The sequence below is a fragment of the Thalassophryne amazonica genome, chromosome 1 (assembly GCF_902500255.1).
Source record: "Thalassophryne amazonica chromosome 1, fThaAma1.1, whole genome shotgun sequence".
Taxonomy (NCBI): Eukaryota; Metazoa; Chordata; class Actinopteri; order Batrachoidiformes; family Batrachoididae; genus Thalassophryne; species Thalassophryne amazonica.
In genome coordinates this window covers 132,911,250-132,933,497 of record NC_047103.1, presented here as the reverse complement: position 1 = coordinate 132,933,497, position 22,248 = coordinate 132,911,250, and the positions used below count along the sequence as shown (strand labels likewise).

Genomic DNA, 22,248 nt, shown 5'->3' with positions numbered 1-22,248 from the left:
CATTCATTTACACATTAAAGCTGAAGTACTAGGGCTGTAAAAATGATCCGATACGAATCAGAAATCGATTTTTAAAGTTAACATAGAACTACATCGATACACTGACTACCGAATCAATCACAGTGGCTTTATCTTTTTTAAATTAATGTTCTAAAACTGTTAACTTGTTTCACAACTACCTCTGAGTATTCAAACTTATAAAAGCTCAAAGGTTTGCACAAGACTGTTCTCAGGAACATTAACTTTACCTGCAAGGTAAAAACATCAGCCTGCCCAGTACTGATTGATGGTGTAACTGATAAATGAACCTTAAATGCAAGAGGATGCTTTCACATTTGACTTCATATCTTAAAGTTTTAAAATGACTTTTATATTCAGTAAATTAGACATGAAGTCTCACTCACATGATCAGAACCCAGGTTGTATCACAGCTAAAGCAATCAAACTGCTTCAGATAAAAACCATCAATTAATGCTAAATGTGACATGTCTTGACCATTCATCATCATCTATTTTATTTGAGCAGGGGATAAGAAATGCAGAAAAACAAACAGAAAAACAATTTAACAATAAATTAAACAATAAATTTAATTTACTATTAACTCAGGTCATTATTTCAGCTAAAAAAGGAGTGGGAAGAAGAAAACTTATTTAATCCCACCCCTTTATTCAAATTTAACATAAAGTACATAGCTGCTTCCCGTCAATTAAATTTTAATAAAATAAAAAATTAAGAAAATAATAAGTTTAAATACTTGTAATTTCCCCACAGTAGATACCAACAGCGGCAAAAAAACAATACCAATATGATAAACAAGCAACGATGCACATACCAACAATGGTAAGAGATCAACAATACCAGTTAGATCAACAATACCAGTTACGGTAAAGAAAACAAACATATGATGCACATACCAACAATGGTAAGAAAACAACAATACCAATTACGGTAAGGAAACAAACATATAAAACACATACCAACAATGATAAGAGAGCAACAATACCAATTACGGTAAAGAACCAAACATATGAAGGGAACAAACATATAATGCACAAACCAACAATAGTTATACAGAGCCATGAGCCATGAATGTAAAATGGCTTTTATTGTTGAGTCTCAGTCATTCTGTACCAATCCCAGACTCTGTTTATAATGTGACTTGAATTCATGAATATTTTGGCATTGCGTGAGTTTGACATCCAAACCATTCCATAACTTTGCTCCACATACAGACGCACAAAAAATTTTCCGGGTGGTTCTAACTTTAAATAATGTGAATTTACCAAAACCTCTAAGATTGTGAGCACACTCTCTGACTGAAAAGAACTTTTGGATGTTACTTGGCAGTGACTTATTAAATACCTTGAATAGAATCTGTAATGTATAATATTTTACAAGGTCATGAACTTTAAGTAATTTTGATTGCATAAAAAGATTATTGCTGTTACCATTAAATACCTACTACTGCTTTACATGAGCACATTTGGTGCAGTGGAAAAGCACTTCTTTCCAGTTCCTCCTCAAATTGCAGATGTTTTGAGTACATGTTTTGACAGTTCATTGTGGTAAATAACTAAATTGTGCTTGCTCTTACCAGGCACCAAGATGCTTCAGATACCAGTGTGTGTCATGCTTCACATTCACCTGCCACAGGCTGTACATTTAATCAGACATTTCAAATGCAGCAAGTTACAGTAGCATTTTTTTTTCCGTTCAACCACGGCTTTAAAATAGAGTATTCAGCTTTGGATGTAAAGGATTTGATTTGTGATGCGTCTGCAGCGCAGTGCAGCTCTGTTACACTGGCTCATGTTTATGTTGAGGATGACAATGTTTTGATGTGTATTGCATGTTGCAGCACGCCCGCCCCCCCCCACATACACACATTTTTCACCACTTCTTTCTTGTGTATAAGTACATTTATGTGGCTGCTTATTCAGATGCCCACCCACATAAATGTGCATTTTATTGTGGTGCTGCTGTCCAGGGTTGGTGGTGAATACCATATTAATTGTTTTTTATTTATTTACCATATGTTGATGCTGTTAAAAGGATGAGCTTGAGTTCTTCTTCATGATCAAATATTTCTAGCATATAACTTCTGTCATGTTTCTTTATATCAAAATAGATTTACTGTTGAATTAGCAAATAATTGGTGTTTTATCAGTTGACTGGATTTTACAAACTTTCTTTCATATTCCAGGACTTTATTAGTGCTTTATATTTCACATATAATGATGCACACAAAGAGTATCATTGGTTTTGGTTTGACTCTGTTTTTCAGGAGAATGTTTAGTACATTCTGACTTATGGATGAGATGATTGATTTTCATGATTATACAACTCCAAGTCAGAAAACGTTGGGCTGATATGGAAAACGTGAATAATAACACAGTGATTCTTTCATTTACTTTGTCTTCTAATTTGCCAAAGACCGTATGAACCAAGACATTTCATGCTTTGTGTGGTAAACTTGCTTCTCTCACTAGTGTCCTTCCAGCATGATCACTCAACATTTGACAACTGCCTACTTGATACAGATTTACCATAAAGTACCATACTGTTTATACACTCAACAAAAATATAAACGCAACACTTTTGGTTTTGCTCCCATTTTGTATGAGATGAACTCAAAGATCTAAAACTTTTTCCACATACACAATATCACCATTTCCCTCAAATATTGTTCACAAACCAGTCTAAATCTGTGATAGTGAACACTTCTCCTTTGCTGAGTTAATCCATTCCACCTCACAGGTGTACCATACCAAGATGCTGATTAGACACCATGAGACCACCATTAGACACCATTAGTGCACAGGTGTGCCTTAGACTGTCCACAATAAAAGGCCACTCTGAAAGGTGCAGTTTTGTTTTATTGGGGGGGGCATGCCAGTCAGTATCTGGTGTGACCACCATTTGCCTCATGCAGTGCAACACATCTCCTTCGCATAGAGTTGATCAGGTTGTCAATTGTGGCCTGTGGATTGTTGGTCCACTCCTCTTCAGTGGCTGCGTGAAGCTGCTGGATATTGGCAGGAACTGGTACACGCTGTCGTATACGCCGGTCCAGAGCATCCCAAACATGCTCAATGGGTGACATGTCCGGTGAGTATGCCGGCCATGCAAGAACTGGGACATTTTCAGCTTCCAAGAATTGTGTACAGATCCTTGCAACATGGGGCCGTGCATTATCCTGCTGCAACATGAGGTGATGTTCTTGGATGTATGGCACAACAATGAGCCTCAGGATCTCGTCACGGTATCTCTGTGCATTCAAAATGCCATCAATAAAATGCACCTGTGTTCTTCGTCCATAACAGACGCCTGCCCATACCATAACCCCACCGCCACCATGGGCCACTCGATCCACAACACTGACATCAGAAAACCGCTCACCCACACGACGCCACACACGCTGTCTGCCATCTGCCCTGAACAGTGTGAACCGGGATTCATCCGTGAAGAGAACACCTCTCCAACGTGCCAAACGCCAGCGAATGTGAGGATTTGCCCACTCAAGTCGGTTACGACGACGAACTGGAGTCAGGTCGAGACCCCGATGAGGATGACGAGCATGCAGATGAGCTTCCCTGAGACGGTTTCTGACAGTTTGTGCAGAAATTCTTTGGTTATGCAAACCGATTGTTTCAGCAACTGTCCGAGTGGCTGGTCTCAGACGATCTTGGAGGTGAACATGCTGGATGTGGAGGTCCTGGGCTGGTGTGGTTACACGTGGTCTGCGGTTGTGAGGCTGGTTGGATGTACTGCCAAATTCTCTGAAACACCTTTGGAGACGGCTTATGGTAGAGAAATGAACATTCAATACACGAGCAACAGCTCTGGTTGACATTCCTGCTGACAGCATGCCAATTGCACACTACCTCAAATCTTGCGACATCTGTGGCATTGTGCTGTGTGATGAAACTGCACCTTTCAGAGTGGCCTTTTATTGTGGGCAGTCTAAGGCACACCTGTGCACTAATCATGGTGTCTAATCAGCATCTTGATATGGCACACCTGTGAGGTGGGATGGATTATCTCAGCAAAGGAGAAGTGCTCACTATCACAGATTTAGACTGGTTTGTGAACAATAATTGAGGGAAATGGTGATATTGTGTATGTGGAAAAAGATTTAGATCTTTGAGTTCATCTCGTACAAAATGGGAGCAAAACCAAAAGTGTTGCGTTTATATTTTTGTTGAGTGTATTTTGTCGTATTATTATTCGAACAAATTGACACCATCCCAACCTGTGTGTGTTGCAGGCCTTAAATGCAGGAGTGATGTATATTAACAAATTGGATGTCTCTGGTTCATACTGTCTGCAGTGAAATAAAAGTCCAATAGAAGATCACTGCAAGTTTTTCTTTTTCCATATTGTCTGAACTTTTTCAGATTTGGGGTGCACAAAATGTAAGTAAGCTCCTTTGGTTTCTCCCAGTTTTTCACTCTGGGTCGGCACAGCAGATCAGAGATCTGCTTGTTGATATGGCAGATGTTTTGCACCAGATGCCCTTCCTGAACTTTAACTGGGAACCTTCGGCTCTGAGAACAAGTGCAATAAACACTTGGCCAGCACATTGCTTTGAGCTGTATGAAATAAGTGACTAAATTTATTTATTTTTCAAAAGTTGCAGAGGTACTTTAATTTAATATCAATATGACTCTTTGGCAGCAAAAAAAAATCATCTTTGAAATACTTTGAAATGACTTTATAAAGTTTGTTGTTGTTAATATTCTTAACTATTGAGTCCTGTAACAGACTGGCATCCTGTCCAGGGTGTACCCCGCCTCACACCCTGTGACTGTGTGACTGCTGGGATAGGCTCTGCCCCCCCCCCCCCATCCCCCCCCCAATGGGTATGAAAAATGGATGGATTATTATTAATATTGTAACAGCTGCTTTGAAGGTGAAACACATCAAATATTGGGTGCCAGGGGCCTGAGTCAGTCAATCATGTGTCATACTGTTGAGTGTTTTCAGGTCATGTAAAATCATAACTGGTGAAACACAACTTCCTCATGGCTAGGTTACTGATGCATCAGTAGTTCTTTACCTGCTGTGACTCATGACAGGGAAGAAGGAAAAACAACAAAAAAGGCTCTTTGTTAAAATGCTCTTTGCTGACCCCTGGTGTTTTTCCTCTCAGGTGCTCCTCATTACTACAGCATGAACCGCCCGGCACAGCCACCTCAAAACATGCAGGTAGGAGGTTCTCTGCCATACCGCCGGCCTGCCTCTATCTCTGGTCATTCCAATGTGGCACACAACCAGAACCAGCTCAACGGTGGACCTCACTTTGTTCAGAACCAAGGTACAGTTTGCAGGCCTGATGCTCTATTAACATGTACACAAAAGATGTGAATGATAAATGTTTTGCTCTACTTGACCATGAATTTCTTGTTTGAGAGGGATTCAAAAGCTTGCTCACTTGTCATTCAACTTCCCTTTTGTATAATTGTACATTTAAATCTAATTATTTGGAACTTCTTCTTTTGACTGCTGCCATTATGGGTAACCACAGCAGATTATTCTAATCTAGTTACACTGGGCTACATCCAAAGTGCTTCTGAAATAAATATCAAACTACTCATTTTGGCCGAATAAAAATTATGTTTTTACAAAATGCTACTTGGGTCAGCATATATACCCCTAATTTAGGATTCATAGAGCATGGGTGAGTCATAAAGGGAAGGGGTCTTAATTTAAGTCAGAAGTGACTAAATTCATCTTTGAATCTAGGAACAAACCTGAGGTAAGTAGATTCAATGCTAGAGCATTTACATGAGGTGCAGTAGGAAAATCGAGCACATCTATACTTGCAGACTTTTGCTGGACAGCGACAAGAAAGGTTTGCTTTAATGACAACAAGAGGCATGCCAAGAAGTAGACACTGAATAAGAACCGTTCTCCGTACTTGCATGCCAGAATGCCCTGGGAGTTTCATGAAATTCTGTCTGAAGAGGGGGTGGGCCGATGTACGACCACGGGCAGAATTATGTTTGTCTGAACACCCATTTCAATAAAATGTCTGATTTCATCACAAATAACTCATCCGTTTGTGTCCGTTTTTGTCCTTTACAGATACTTTTCTTTTTTGTTAAATGTGTTTCTCGTTAGGTGATGTCTGTTAAGTCTATCGACAATTTGTGTACATGCTCAAAACTTTGAGCAGACATCAGACAAAGAACTTTCCAGATGGTTGTATGTTTTTGTCCTGTACTTGTTGGTAGCTTACGTCCAGACAACGTTAAGCTGCTTTCTCATGTCGATGCAGCGGTAGACTGCAGGAGAATACCTGAGGCACCGTCATTTTTCAATGATAATGACATGGACAATAATTTACTTGAATCAAAATTTTTTGCAAAGTGTTATATTAAAATGGGAAGCCCAGGCTCAGATGCCACCTTAAAAAGTTAACTACGAGGTCTGTCCGTAAAGTATAGGTCCTTTTTATTTTTTCAAAAACTATATGGATTTCATTCATATGTTTTTACGTCAGACATGCTTGAACCCTCGTGCACATGCGTGAGTTTTTCCACGCCTGTCGGTGACGTCATTCGCCTGTGAGCACTCCTTGTGGGAGGAGTCGTCCAGCCCCTCGTCGGAATTCCTTTGTCTGAGAAGTTGCTGAGAGACTGGCGCTTTGTTTGATCAAAATTTTTTCTAAACCTGTGAGACACATCGAAGTGGACATGGTTCGAAAAATTAAGCTGGTTTTCAGTGAAAATTTTAACAGCTGATGAGAGATTTTGAGGTGATTCTGTCGCTTTAAGGACTTTTCACGGTGCGAGACGTCGCGCAGCGCTCTCAGGCAGCGTCATCAGCCTGTTTCAAGCTTAAAACCTCCACATTTCAGGCTCTGTTGATCTAGGACGTCGTGAGAGAACAGAGAAGTTTCAGAAGAAGTCGGTTTCAGCATTTTATCCGGATATTCCACTGTTAAAGGAGATTTTTTTTAATGAAAGACGTGCGGGCGGATTGCAGCGTCGGCTCACAGCCGCCGCGACGCTCCGCCACAGGAAAAACACCTCTGCTGGAAGCCTTAAGGACAAGTTGGAACATCTCCAGCTGATAAACAATTTCTCATATACTCACTCCACTGAAAGCCATCAAAAGCCAACTGGATTTTAACAAATGGTTATCAACACGGAGGTGTTTTTCCTGTGCCGCCGCGCCGCGTCAGCTACGTCCCGACGCGCGGACCCGTCCACACGTCTTTCATTAAAAAAATCTCCTTTAACAGTGGAATATCCGGATAAAATGCTGAAACCGACTTCTTCTGAAATGTCTCTGTTCTCTCACGACGTCCTGGATCAATAGAGCCTGAAATGTGGAGGTTTTAAGCTTGAAACAGGCTGATGACGCTGCCTGAGAGCGCTGCGCGACGTCTCGCACCGTGAAAAGTCCTTAAAGCGACAGAATCACCTCAAAATCTCTCATCAGCTGTTAAAATTTTCACTGAAAACCAGCTTAATTTTTCGAACCATGTCCACTTCGATGTGTCTCACAGGTTTAGAAAAAATTTTGATCAAACAAAGCGCCAGTCTCTCAGCAACTTCTCAGACAAAGGAATTCCGACGAGGGGCTGGACGACTCCTCCCACAAGGAGTGCTCACAGGCGAATGACGTCACCGACAGGCGTGGAAAAACTCACGCATGCGCACGAGGGTTCAAGCATGTCTGACGTAAAAACATATAAATGAAATCCATATAGTTTTTGAAAAAAATAAAAAGGACCTATACTTTACGGACAGCCCTCGTATTTGTGAAATAATTCCTGTTTAAACTTAGAGGGGGGACTACAGCTTTATTCCAAAATAGATTAAATTCATTTTTTCCCTCCACCACATATTGATGACATGAAAAAACCTTTTCAATTCTTGAAAATTTATTTAAAAAAAAAACTAAGAAATCACACGTACATAAGTATTCACACCCTTTGCTCAATACTTTGTTGATACACCATTGGCAGCTATCACAGCCTCAAGTCTTCAGTTTAATTTAAATTTATTTCATTTATACGAGGTCTATTAGAAAAGTATCCGACCTTTTTATTTTTTTCAAAAACCATATGGATTTGAATCACGTGTGATTGCATCAGACAAGCTTGAACCTTCGTGCGCACGCGTGAGTTTTTTCACGCCTGTCGGTTGCGTCATTCGCCTGTTAGCAGGCTTTGTGTGAGCACTGGTCCACCCTCTTGTCGTTTTTTTTATTGCGCATAAATGTCTGAACAATTTGGAGCTTTGCTGCATCAATTTTTTTCCAGAAACTGTGAGAGACCTCCAGGTGGACACCGTTCGGAAAATTAATATGGCTTTCAGGGATGATTTTATGGAGATTATACAGATTAAGGAGTGTTACTGCTGCTTTAAGGATGGCCCACAACTGCTGAGAGCGCGGCGTGCTCCCAGCGCCGATCGACAGGCTCAGACCCTGCTGAAACAACCAGATCATTTCCAACGTGAAGGCTTTGTTGATCCGGGACCTCGTCTGACTTTCACAAAAAGGCAGAAGTCGTGGACATCAGCACTTTTTCGGCACATTCCACTGTTACAGGAGTTTTTTTCATGGAAAGAAAAGCGGAGGGACGCACCACGGAGCCGTTCATTACGCGGCACAAAACCACCTCCGTGTTGGTCTCACAGAACGGCTTTCAGGTGGATTGCAGATGGATTCCGGTTGCTTTTCAGTCGTGTGATTATCCGATTGTGATTGTGCATGAGCTGGACATGCCTGAACATGTCCTGGAAGGCTTCATCACGGCGTTGCTTTGCGCCATGCAGCTCCACCGCGACGCGCGCAACTCCTCTGCACGTCTATCTTAATGTGCTGATGTCCACGTCTTTTCACAATTCCTGTGCTAGTCAGACGACATACCGGATCAAGACAGCGTCCAGTTTATAAATGAACGGCACATTCCACTGTTACAGGAGTTTTTCTCATGGAAAGAGGAGCGGAATTCCGCGCGTCGCGGTGGAGCTGCATGGTGCAAAGCAACGCCATGATGAAGCCTTCCAGGACATGTTCGGGCATGTCCAGCTCATGCACAATCACAATCGGATAATCACACGACTGAAAAGCAACCGGAATCCATCTGCAATCCACCTGAAAGCCGTTCTGTGAGACCAACACGGAGGTGGTTTTGTGCCGCGTAATGAACGGCTCCGTGGCGCGTCCCTCCGCTTTTCTTTCCATGACAAAAACTCCTGTAACAGTGGAATGTGCCGTTAATTTCTAAACTGGACGCTGTCTTGATCCGGTATGTCGTCTGACTAGCACAGGAATTGTGAAAAGACATGGACATCAGCACATTAAGACAGACGTGCGGAGGAGTTGCGCGCGTTGCGGTGGAGCTGCATGGCGCAAAGCAACGCCGTGATGAAGCCTTCCAGGACATGTTCAGCATGTCCAGCTCATGCACAATCACAATCGGATAATCACAAGACTGAAAAGCAACCGAAATCCACCTGAAAGCCGTTCTGTGAGACCAACATGGAGGTGGTTTTGTGCCGCGTAATGAACTGCTCCGTGGCGCGTCCCTCCACTTTTCTTTCCATGAAAAAAACTCTTGTAACAGTGGAATGTGCCGAAAAAGTGCTGATGTCCACGACTTCTGCCTTTTTGTGAAAGTCAGACGAGGTCCCGGATCAACAAAGCCTTCACGTTGGAAATGATCTGGTTGTTTCAGCGGGGTCTGAGCCTGTCGATCGGCGCTGGGAGCGCGCCAGTTGTGGGCCATCCTTAAAGCGGCAGTAACACTCCTTAATCTGTATAATCCCCATAAAAGCGTCCCTGAAAGCCATATTAATTTTCCGAACGGTGTCCACCTGGAGGTCTCTCACAGTTTCTGGAAAAAAATTGATGCAGCAAAGCTCCAATTCGTTCAGACATTTATTCGCAATAAAAAAACGACGAGAGGGGTGGACCAGTGCTCACACAAAGCCTGCTCACAGGCGAATGATGCAACCAACAGGCGTGAAAAAACTCACGCATGCGCACGAAGGTTCAAGCTTGTCTGATGCAATCACACGTGATTCAAATCCATATGGTTTTTGAAAAAAATAAAAAGGTTGGATACTTTTCTAACAGACCTCGTATAGTGCCAAATCACAACAAAGCTGCCTCAAGGTGGTTCATGCAAGTAAGGTCTCAAGTTACCAACCCCTAGAGCAATCAAGCATGTGACAGTGTTAAGGAAAAACTCCCTCTGATGATATTGATGAAGAAACCTGAAGCAGACCAGACTCAGAAGGGTGAATCACTACTTAGGCCATTCTAACAGTTAGAAGGTTTTTTACAAAGCTGAAGAAACAGAAAGCAGGAAATCAAAGCAAGATCAAAAACAAGGTGCAGTTGTTGAAATGACCACGCAAGTACTTACGCCGCAGGCAGGGAGTCATCTAGTGACCTGGGGTGCATGTCCAGCATTCATCCATCATGCTGTCAGTGGGCCTGTCACTGCGGCAAACTTTATTCCAAACACAGACTGCAGTGTGCTGTATCAGCTTCAGACATGGTATCTCGTGGTCAGTCCAGCACCCTGTGGTTTGCAGCTGTCAGTCTTGTGTGATGTCATCAGTACCTCAGATAGAGAGGGAAAGAGCAGAAGCAGTCTACCAGAAAAACTACACCTAAGATATAGCTCACCAGCAGTAAATCGACAGAAATGCAGAAAGAATACTAAGGTGATCGTCGGCCACTAGCACGAGCTTCACTAACGGACCCAGAGTTTACATGAAGTGAGGCCAAGACCTGTTCCGTTGCTAATAAAATGAATTTAAAGGGATAAGAAGCATAGTTCCACACTATGCCAGTATGCTAGCCATATGAGAGGGAGAATAAATGCGTCTTAAGTCTGGATTTGAATGTCTCTACAGAATCTGACTTTTATCTCAGGGAGATCATTCCGCAAACTTGGGGCACAATAAGACAAGGCTCTGTGGCCAGCAGACTTTTTATTCACTCTAGGGACACAAAGTAGTCCTGTGTCCTGAGAACGCAGAGCCCAGGCCAGTACGTAGGGTTTAATCATGTCAGCTAAATAGGGAGGTTTCAGTCTGTGAATAATTTTATTGGTTAATAACAGAACCTAAAAATCCAACCTGAGAGAGACAGGAAGCCAGTGAAGAGATGCTAAAATGGGTGTAATGTGGTCAAACTTTATGCTACCTGTCAAGATTCTGGCAGCAGCACTTTGAACCAATTGGAGATCCCTCATGCTGGACTGCAGTAAACTAGAAAATAGAACATTGCAGTAGTCCAGTTTAGAAGAGACAAATGCATGGATCAGGGTCTCTGCATCAGCCATAGGCAGGATGGGATGAATCTTTGCTATATTTTGCAAGTGGAAGAAAGCAATCCTCGTAATATCTCTAATGTGTAGGTCAATGGACAGTGTGGGATCAAAATTCATCCCAAGGTTCCTCACTTTGTCAGTGTGATGTATGATGAGCCAAGGGTAAACATTAGCTAGTCAAACTGATTCCAATGTCTCGCTGGACTAAGAACCATTATTTCGGTCTTGTCCGAGTTTAAAAGTAAGAAATTGCTGGGCATCCGAGTTTTCACTGGCGCAAGGCAATCCTCTACGGACTATGTGTATGAGATTACCAGCAGTTATCGACATGTACAATTGAGTGTCATCAGCATAGCGATGAAAAGTAATCCAAAAATGCGCAGTATGTGCCCAAGGGGTGCCATATAAAAAGAGAAAAGCAGGGTGCCTAAGATGGACCCTTGTGGAACCCTGTATTTCATGTCACTAATGTTAGAAGTAGTGTTGTTGTACAAGACACAGTGAGAGCGACTGGTTAGGTACAGTGTCAACCATGCAAGGACATTCCCAATAATCCAGAAATGATTGTCCAGCCTATGAAGTAGAATCCAATGATCCACCATCTCAAACGCAACACTAAGGGCCCCTTCACACATAACACGAAGTTTGGCGATTCAGGCAGAAACCGGCCGAAATAAAAAAAAAAAAAACAAATTGGCGAACCCCAGAAAATTCCAGCCGCTGTCAAGAGGGACAGAGGGTCGGACAGCCATGTACGATCCCATGGCAATGGTTTCCTGCACACTCGTGGGCACGCACACGAACAAAGTGTGACCACATGCGAGTTGTGATACCACATTGCGCTCACACAGCAGTGGAAGCAATCACATGTTGTATAAATGAACATGAATTGACAAAAATGAGCAAGGACAAAACAATGAGAGAGCACAGAACATTATAAGAACAATGAATGAACTGTTTAAATGTAAGACAATTATATTACTGGTAATGATTTGTAAGTGATGCCTGATGACTTGACAGTCCGTGTTGGAAATGACAAAACAAATGGATTTTGTTTTTCCTCTAAAAATATTTAATTCCTGCTATAAAGAGCAGACAATGCAAGAATTAGTGTCCTTCTGTTCCTTCATGTTCTTAAACCATGGTCATGGGCGTAAACAAGGAATTAATGAACTGACATGAATGAATTGATTCGCCCATGTCATGAACACATCAGCCGGCTTTGTGCATCCAGCTGTCCAGCGCACAGCATGCCACACACGCCATTCGTGTTGCTGGGGTGGGGGAGACTTCACACTGCATGCATTTGTTTTGTGGGGGGGTATGGCATACTTGCGCGCAATTTGTATTGCTGGGGTGGGTAAAAGGCATACTCACGGGGCACTTAAAAAATGCGGGGCCATTCGCGCAGCCAGCTGGAAAGTGGTCGCCTGCTTTCTACTTTCGTGCTGGCTGCGCAAATGACAAAACATTTTCTAAGCGTCTCACGAGTGGTGTTGGATGCTCGTGGGTGGCACCTGGACTCTGGCCAACTCTGACAGAGAGTGGGTCGAATGGGTACTCGCATGCCATTCGCTGTCATTCAGCTGCTGGTGTGATGGCTGCGTTGATCGCGCCGTTCGGCCAGGATTCGATGTGGTCAATGATTTCGTGCAGCCCCTCGGCCGCGGCACAATATGTCAGACATGCATTTGACATGCCGTGTAAATGTTGCAAGCATGATCCGATGGCAGTGTGACCTCATTTTGCCCATCTTGATAACAAGGTGTAGTGGCTGGACTAAGGCATGCTGGGATATATTTAACTTAATGTTATCTATTTTCTTAAAGTAATCAAAGAAATCTTGGGCTGTAAATGGAGAGCGACTTACAGGTGGTTGTCTATGAATAAGTGTTGCCACCATGTCGAACAGAAACTTTGACATTTTGCTTGTTTTTGTTAATCAAATCAGAGCAGTCGGCCTACTTTGTGCATGCTTATAGTCTAAGATAGCATTGCACCACTCAAGGTGGAATACTTCTAGTTTTGAACTGCCGTTTTCGCAAGCTGACCGTCCATCAAAACTGAGCGAACGGGGGAGAAAGTCCTTAGTCAGGGAGGTGATCAAGAATCCAATGGTCACTCTGTCAGAGCTTCAGCATTCGTCTGTGGAGAGAGAAGAACCTTCCAGAAGGACAACCATCTCTGCAACAATCCACCAATCAGGCATGTATGGTAGAGTGGCTAGATGGAAGCCACTCCTTAGTAAAAGGCAGCTGGCAGCCTGCCTGGAGTTTGTCAGAAGGCACCTGATGGACTCTCAGACCATGCAAAATAAAATTATCTGGTCTGATGAGACAAAGGCTGAACTGTTTGGCATGAATGCCAGGCATCATGTTTGGCAGAAACCAGGCACCATCCCAACAGTGAAGCATGGTGGTGGCAGCATCATGCTGTAGGGATGTTTTTCAGTGGCAGGAACTGCGAGACTAGTCAAGATTGAGGGAAAGATAAATACAGCAATGTGCAGAGACATCTTGGATGAAAACCTGCTCCAGAGCAATCTTGACCTCATACTGGGGCAACGGTTCATCTTTCAGCATGACAGTAACCCTAAGCACACAGCCAAGATATCAAAGGAGTATCTTCAGGACAACTCTGTGATTGTCTGAAAATGGCTGTGCACCAATGCCCCCCATCCAGCCTGATGGAGCTTGAGAGGTGCTGCAAAGAATTGAGTGAATACTTATGTACATGTGATCGGTTTTTATTTTTCACAAATTTGCAAACATTTCAATAATAAAAACCCCTAACTTTTTCCATGTTGTCATTATGGGGTGTTGTGAGTAGAATTTTGATTTGGGAAAATTAATTTACTCCATTTTGGAATGAGGCTGTAACATAAAATGTGGGAAAAAGTGAAGCGCTGTGAATACTTTCTTGATGCACTGTATATTAACAAATAAAATGAAGTTGACCACACAACATTCAATAGCTTTGGTTCATACTGTCTGTAATGAAATGGGAGTTGGTCTGGGATTTATTTTGTTTGTTTTTTTGTCCTTGACATAGTGCCAAGCTTTTCTGATTTGTGGTTGTATGTACAATGAGAAAATCATAATGTGCGGTACACCATTAGTTCCCAAATGCTTACATGCATCTGCTCATTTACAGACAATATTTGAACAGACCAGGAGGAAACTACACTTGAAGTTACAATATGCAATTATTTCCCTCAGTTCGTTGATTTTATTTTCAGCCGTTTTGTTCTTCACTCTCTTGCCTTTTGTTGTTGTGTAATGTATTCATGCCTTTGTTGTCTTTATCTTTCCTCAACACTACTCTTGCTCTCTGACTCCGCCCCTCCGTCATCATTTAATCATACTGTGCGATGATGGCAGGCCCGCTCGCTCCCCCTCCCCCTTCCATGCAGATCACCCCTCAGCTGCCTCTGATGGGCTTTGTGGCCCGAGTTCAGGAGACTAGTAAGTGGTTTTTAGCTCCTCCCTCCCTCTGCATGAGCACCGTTCACTGGATACTGCTTCCAATGTAGTTGGTGTCATTAATAGACTAATGTATTTCTGTATTAGATAAGTGATCAACCTCCAACATCAGCCTGTCTGGGATCAGCTGCCACCATAACCACAGTAAAGGTTTGCTAATGTTCACGGCCCAGAATCTGACTGGCATCAGGTCTAAAACTAATGTCATCATTGTTGTTGGCTCTTGTTTGTTTGCCATGGAATTTGTTTAGTTTATGCATTTCCTAAATGGAACCAGTGAATTTGAACTTGGTCATTTTGGGATATCTGTGTTCCATAGAAAATATGCAAAGACGATTGCAGCCAATCAGTGTAGTTTAGCAATATATTGAACAAATTTGTAAGACAATAAGTACAAGAATAGCAGTGTGGAAGATGAGATTTTTAGCCATCTTTTATGTAAGTTGATCACATATCTTTGTTGAAATAACTGGTTAGTTACAGTGATCTCCAAACATATGGGATACTTGGTATTTCACACATTTTGTTTGTGCCATTTCAAACTCATAAAGTAAAAATGTCTAAATTTATCTTCCTTATTACATCAAAGTGTTCCCTTGATTATGCAACCCATCAACTTGGCTTTCATAATTTTAATTAATTTATATGTAGTTGCTTTCAGTTTGAGTTTATGGAAGACTAGTAGCGCGTTTCCCGTGGGGATCCGCGGGCTCTAGATTGGGTAGTGTTTATAAAATTGGTAGCTGACATTTTTCAAAGGTGGTAATAAATTATGCAATGTTTCTGTATAATGATTTTAACTGAAAGTGCAGTAAATTAAATGAGTTTTGTGAATAATTGCATTTATTATTTGAGAAATGTAGTTATGATTTTTTACAACTGGCAAGAGTGAGATGTTTCCTTTGTTCAGAGCTTGGCTGGTTACCTGGAACTGATTAATGGTGATATCAATGTCCATTGTTCAGTTGTTAGTTAATATCCCTCATTTCTCCAAAAATATTAGTCCTTAATTAGTCCTACCAACTTTCTGTTTTGGTGGCGTTTGTCCTTGATCCAAAATATATAAACATACCAAACGGCAAATGTCAGCTCTCCACGGTTTCTCTGCACATACACACGTGTACGTGTACATGTACACAGAGGCCATTTGGTTTTTAATATATAGATAATTTTAGAAGTGTGTGTGTGTGTGTGTGTGTGTGTGTATATATATATATATATATATATATATATATATATACATACACACACAGTGGTCCCTTGCTATAACGTGGTTCACCTTTCGCGGCCTTGCAGTTTCGCGGATTTTTTTTAGTGCAATTTTGCATGCTTTTTTAAACAGCGCATTGTGTTCTGCATTCTTATCAGGCGGGCCAGTCACGGCGCTGGTCGGGGCACTGGTCGGCATCACCGCGATTGCTCTCGCTGCCTCCGATGCGCTTACTGAGTCTGCTGGCTTGGTAAACGCAGCAGCGGGCCACTCACACTTTCTCCCTCTCTGCTGTGGGGAGCTGCGCCAAATCTGGCAACAGGTCCAGAGTCTACGCTCGCTGTTTTGATGCGGATGTTGACCACAGCCGCAGAGCTCCGTGGCCACCGAGAGAGGACTTGAATTCTTTGCGGGTCCCGCATCCATACCTCCGGAGGCAGTGAGCGAAGGGAGAGTTCTGCGTGTGTCTGTTTATAATCTTCTTGCCCAGAAGAAAAAAGTGTTTACACAGGAGAGAAAAGTGAGAAAAAGTTAATGCCTGTTTGAGAAAAGTGTATAAGTTGGGTAGTGAGGGGTTTTATAGCCTTAAAACATCTATAATAATTGCAAAAAATAGCGCTGGCTACTTCACGGATTTTGCTTATCGCAGGTTATTTTTAGAACGTAACTCCCGCGATAAACGAGGGACCACTTTATGTATGTGTGTGTGTGTGTATGTGTGTGTGTGTGTGTATGTATATGTGTGTGTGTGTGTATATATATATATATATATATATATATATATATATATATATATTTTAATTTATTAAAATGTGTCAAGTACCAAGTGTTCCAATACTTTTGGAGGGTACGTACGGTATGTCAATGTTTAGCATAGCATCATTTTTGAGATTGAAAAACATGTTCTCCATTATTTTACAATAGTCATAGTGTACCACATTACAACATGCAAAATATGTCTAAGATGTGGTTGTTTGTTAAAGTTAGTGATTTTGAATCATTATTATTTCCTGATCTTTAATTGCTGATGTTGGCGGTTGACTCTGATCAGCATGTCAGAAGTTACCAAATACAAAAAGTCTTTACTGTGTGAAGTATTTATACTATGATATGAAGGTGGCATGTTTGTGTCTTTGTTCGGAAACATGGTTCTTCAGTGTTATTTATATTGCATGCCCACCAAGTTGTTTGTAACATTTCATTCAGTGCATGTAGAACACCAAATATTTCCAGATATGCTGTGTTTTATCAGGGGGTAACATAAATAAAAGAAAAAAAAAATGGACTGAGGAATGTAAGATGTACTAGGATCATCAAGTAGAAGTTAACTCTTGTGTACTCATAGAACTAAAGTTGCACTTAATATGCCTTTTTGTTGTACATACATGTCATCGGGTGTACATACATGTCATCACGTGTCACAGAAGAAGGAAGCAACACGAGCTCCCCATGTAAAAATGAAAGAAAGTGGAACCTCTGGGTTCAGCCACGTGGCAGCATGGAGTGATGTACAGATAAGACAGAAAGCAGATTTAGCATGTGTGCTGATAAGCAGACTGCACAGCCATCACTGAAGGTTTAGGTGACCGGTCTCAGTGAACTCAAAATGCTGACTTTTGGTTGATGTATTTCTCCGATTCAGATGTAAACATGCATGGATAGCATGTATTTGCATTTGTTCTAACAACCACAGGGGTGCTGGGTTTAATATCACATCTAACAAGTGAGCAGTTGCATGTCTTTAATTCATAAGCGTGGAAAAAGGAGAATTGCGAGCGTATTGCATCTGAGTTGTCACTGCTTCAAAACTGTAGCAGTAACAACATAATTCCAAAAACAGTCTTTCAGCAGCTTCACTGCTCCATTTATCATGTTGACACTCTTCATTGTATTTAGTTGTGCAATTTTTTTTTTGCTTCAGAATGAGGTGTAGTCATGACTGGATTTTCAAAGAGTGCCATGATAGTGAAAGTGACCATATGAACCTCGTTGAACACAAAGTTGACAGTTGTCTAATTTGCATTGTGTTAACTGGTTTAAATGTCATGTTATACATTCAAATATTTTTCACATTGATTATTCTCATAGAGTATATAATTAATGTCATTATAAACTAGTATAAATGTTTTGGTCTTTTTAGAAATCCCCCCATGTTGCCACAGTGGTGATATATTGGTTTCTTCCATTTTTCACTTTGGGGTCACCAAGCACATAGCAAATAAGTAAGAAAATTGATGGCAAGGTTGTGTATAGGTGTTAGTGTGCACTTTGCTCTTGGCAGTCAGTGGCTTGGGCACAGACATGATTAATCTGCACCACACCGTAGGAAAAGGCATCATTTTCAGCCTTTTGAAATGCAACCAACCTGCATTATTAGCAGTTTTCTGACACATATAAACATACATTGGCTGAAAATGTTGACATGCTGTTACTGACGAACGGTTGGAATATTTTCCTTTCTCTTGGGGGTTAATTTATAGTTGCACCCCTCAGCCTTCATTGCTGTTTCCCCACAGTGGTAGTTCAATTCAGCATGAACTCTTCTTGTAGCTGTCTCACACCTTGGAATGCCCGTCTGCCGTGTGTCCGTGATTATTGCACTCTTCCAGTGGTCTCGTTTTCTTGTCTCTGATTGTCCGTCATCTTCTCCCTGCTTGTCTGAAACTACTTGTAGTCTCAGATGTGCCGCTGCCGCCTCCGCCTGCTGAGGAGCCCGTGTTTGAGGAGCCTACTCCTCCTCCGCCACCGCTGGAGGACTATGAGGACAATGAGGATGAGGAAGAGTCAGCTGTGGTGGAGTACAGTGACCCGTATGCTGAGGAAGACCCACCATGGGCCCCACGGAACTACATGGAGAAAGGTCCAAGTCGTTGTTCAGTCCTGAGCTTTTCAAGGGGTTTTGTAACGATTGTCGTTTTTACACCGTTTCTCTGTCAACCATATTGTCTGCAGTGGTGGCCATCTACGACTACACTCGAGACAAGGAGGACGAGCTGTCGTTCCAGGAGGGCGCCATCATCTACGTGATCAAAAAGAATGATGATGGCTGGTTTGAGGGCATGATGAACGGGACCACAGGCCTCTTCCCCGGCAACTACGTTGAGTCAATCATGCACTATGCTGACTGAACAATTCCTCCCATGAACACACAAGGAAGCCCAGCGGGACCATTGGACGGTGAAGGGGAGGGAGGGGAGCCAAAAGTTAAAGGTCAAAGACATTGATCAGGCAGCGCATGATCACCTCTGGGCAAAGACATTTTATATGAGCTGCAACATGACAAACTGCTGCCCAGTCATTGACGCCATTGTACAACAATTACTCGACATATATCCTTCCCTGTACTGTTTCTATTTCTTTTTTTGACTGCGGAGGACTGGACGGTTATGGTTTTTCTGTATTTTTAGAGTTTTGTGTTACAGTTTGTAAGGCATTGGTTTTGTTTTTACCATTTTAAAAGAATATTTATTGGTTTATGTAGTGGGATTAAATGGTGAGCGGGTAGGCGGGGCTGTTAGGAGGCATTCACTCAGAACTCTGTCTCACAGCTCAGGAGAATGCCTTCATGTGTCCATTTAACACTCAACAGACTACTCTCTGACACTGCTACAGTTTCTTCAGTGTGAAAAGTGATAGTTTCTGTTAACACATTTTGTTGGCGCACCTCAGCTAGGTGTGTGCCAAAGCTGACATTCACTGAGAAAAGCACACAAAATGTCTTAAGAAGGCACACACAACCTCAACAAAAGTGAGTCAGACATCTGATAATGAAAGTCAAACACTACTTTTAAACGGAGACATGTTTTTCAGAATAGATTTACTGTAGTAAGGGACTTGTTTTGCGCTGAAGTGCAAAGATTTAACATGAAGGGCTGACTTTAGTTGTGTTTCAGTTTGATGGCTGCTGCATTTTTTATTTTATTTTATTTTTTTGGGGTGGAAGAATCCTCAATCAGCCCTCGTGTTAAGGGTGGAGGGCGTCGGCCTAGGCTGCTGCTGCAGGTCGTCCGAGTAACAGCAGTGTGAAGCTTTGTTGGTGGAAATGGTTACCTGGGCTATTCATTTGCAGTGTTGAGATGATTTCCTCTTTTACCTTTCTGTTTGGGTTTGACCAGCAGTTCCTTGCAGCACACCATGCTACATGCTTTGATGGGGGGAGGAAACCATTTTTCCTATTTTCTGGTCTACAGTTGGTCATAATATTTTTATGCTGCATTTCTTAATTTTTGGTAATCACCCATGACAACGCCGTTTTTAAGATGCTTGTGCCATATTGAAGTGTGTGTCGGTGTCTCAGACAGATCACTTCATTTGCAATAAATTGGCCGGAGTGGGGTGGTTGCCATACTATCAAACCTTTCCACTGTTTTGACATCAGTTATTTTAAATGAAAAGCACATATGTTTGTAGAAAAGGGTGTAGCTGCGAAAGCATAAATGTGAGATATATTACGTCACTAGTTCAGGTGTCATTTGGCCTCCATATGGGACTCGAACACAAGACCCCAGTTTCTGATGTGCTTGGCTGTTGAGTGTCTGCGAGGGCTCAGTGCTTGTACTTACTTGAGAATCTTTATTTTCTATAAAAACAAAAAATTTAAAATAATTACAAGTGAGTCTGTATGAGTCTTGCATGCCATTGTTCTTATCTGTACCGGTGTCCCAAATCGTGGTGAGATCACCCATTCTGAAAAGACAAGCAGGCCTGCAGTTCGGACCAGGTACCACCAGCCTCATCCAAAGAGACTGTACAACTTCCACCTCGCATCCAAGGAGTCCTTCTGAGCCGTAAGGGGGAGGAGGAATGGAGTGGCTGAAGCTGAGAGTAGCCATCAGTGTTACGTTAGTGGTGAAAAATCGTGTTTCTACGATACAAGTGGCTCCTGCACACCATGCCAGCCTGCAAACAAACAGGAGCTCAAATGTAGGAGGGATCACTAATTGTAAAGCAAACGTCTTATTGGATAACACTACAGAAATCGAAAATGAGGCTTTAGGTGTGCAGGATTCACAGCTCCTTGGAATGGACGGTCCGTCAGGATGTCCAGTTTAACAGTCCATAATGCCATTGTGTTGCACAGTTAAAGCTGAATTGCAGAAGTATCATATTTGTAAAGTCATGAGAACAAAGACAATAAAATTAAGATCTATTGCTGTATTATGTCTTGTGGTTTGATTTGGTTGAGTTGGGAGAAAGTAACTGGGTGAAACCACAGTTACTGCATTGAGGTGGTCCATACATTTTTGGACATAGGAAACTGACACTGATGGATTGAGCTCTAAGCTCGACGGCTTTTTTTCTCTCAAGGGTATGCACACCTAAATCAGGGTTGGGTGTTCTACAAATAATGTTGAGTGTAATGGTAAGAATATTTGCATGAGTGGAAAGACGGAACATCCTGTTCAACAGGGCACATGTAAGGGATATTCCATCTTTACTTGTTTCTTTCACTGTTTCCATCTTACCATTGCACTCAAATGTCCATTATTTATATTGTATAGCACCAAAATAGGCCCTTGTCACTTGATAACTTACATTAAAATTCCATATTTCTTCTCAGACAGAAACAGAGATGGCTAACATACCCTGAGCAGAGCAACAGCCACTGAGGACCGAAACTTCATACGTAGATGCACACATCTACTTTCCTCAATGCAGGGAAAAGTGGTAATGGGAACTCATCCATTTCTTCACCTTACAGCACCTCTGCATTCTCGAAAGCTGTCCCTGCAAACACTGCTTCATCTTCAACCGCTTATCCGGGATTGGGTCGCAGGGCCAACAGCTCAAACGGGATCCCAAACTTCCCTTTCCCAGGCCACATTAACCACCTCTGACTGGGGGATCCTGAGGACTTGCCAGGCCAGTGTGGAGATATAATCTCTCCAACTAATCCTGGGTCTTCCCTGGGGTCTCTTAAGATGAATGTGCCTGAAGCACCTCCTTAGGGAGACACCCAGGAGGTGTCTCCCTAAGGAGGTGCTTAGATGCTCAGACTACCTCAGCTGGCTCTTATCAATGCGAAGGAGCAGCGGCTCTACTTCGAGCTCCTTGCCATATCTCTAAGGCAGACACCAGCCACCCTCCTGAGGAAAGCAGGCTGCTTGTACCCTCAAACTAGTTATTTCAGTCATGATCCAACCTTCATGACCATAGGTGAGCATCAGGACGAAGATTGAGCAGTAGGTCGAGAGCTTAGCCTTTTGGCTCAACACCCTTTTTGTCACAATGGTATAACGAATGCAATACCG

General features: G+C 42.3%; 1 protein-coding gene and 1 long non-coding RNA gene across 13 annotated transcripts in view; one reads left to right on the top strand and one right to left on the bottom strand.

The window, feature by feature from the left end:
• The window catches only part of abi2b (abl-interactor 2b), a 73,525-nt gene extending 52,371 nt beyond the window's left edge, over positions 1-21,154 (top strand). For 7 of the 12 annotated variants that reach the window (XM_034174733.1, XM_034174706.1, XM_034174698.1 and 4 more), the window contains 4 exons: positions 5,153-5,317; positions 14,686-14,769; positions 18,672-18,857; positions 18,950-21,154. In XM_034174733.1, the coding sequence (XP_034030624.1) occupies positions 5,153-5,317; positions 14,686-14,769; positions 18,672-18,857; positions 18,950-19,125 (611 nt within the window). In that variant the 3' untranslated portion in view covers positions 19,126-21,154. The remainder of the gene's footprint in view (positions 1-5,152; positions 5,318-14,685; positions 14,770-18,671; positions 18,858-18,949) is intronic. The other 5 variants (XM_034174717.1, XM_034174763.1, XM_034174788.1 and 2 more) reach the window with 1 other exon arrangement.
• On the bottom strand, positions 1,328-11,613 carry LOC117514394. Its single transcript, XR_004561876.1, has 4 exons — positions 11,603-11,613; positions 11,099-11,111; positions 3,302-3,308; positions 1,328-1,441 (listed from the first exon to the last, which is right to left on the bottom strand). It is a non-coding gene; the product is annotated as an uncharacterized LOC117514394 (long non-coding RNA).
• Positions 21,155-22,248: the final 1,094 nt, after the last annotated feature.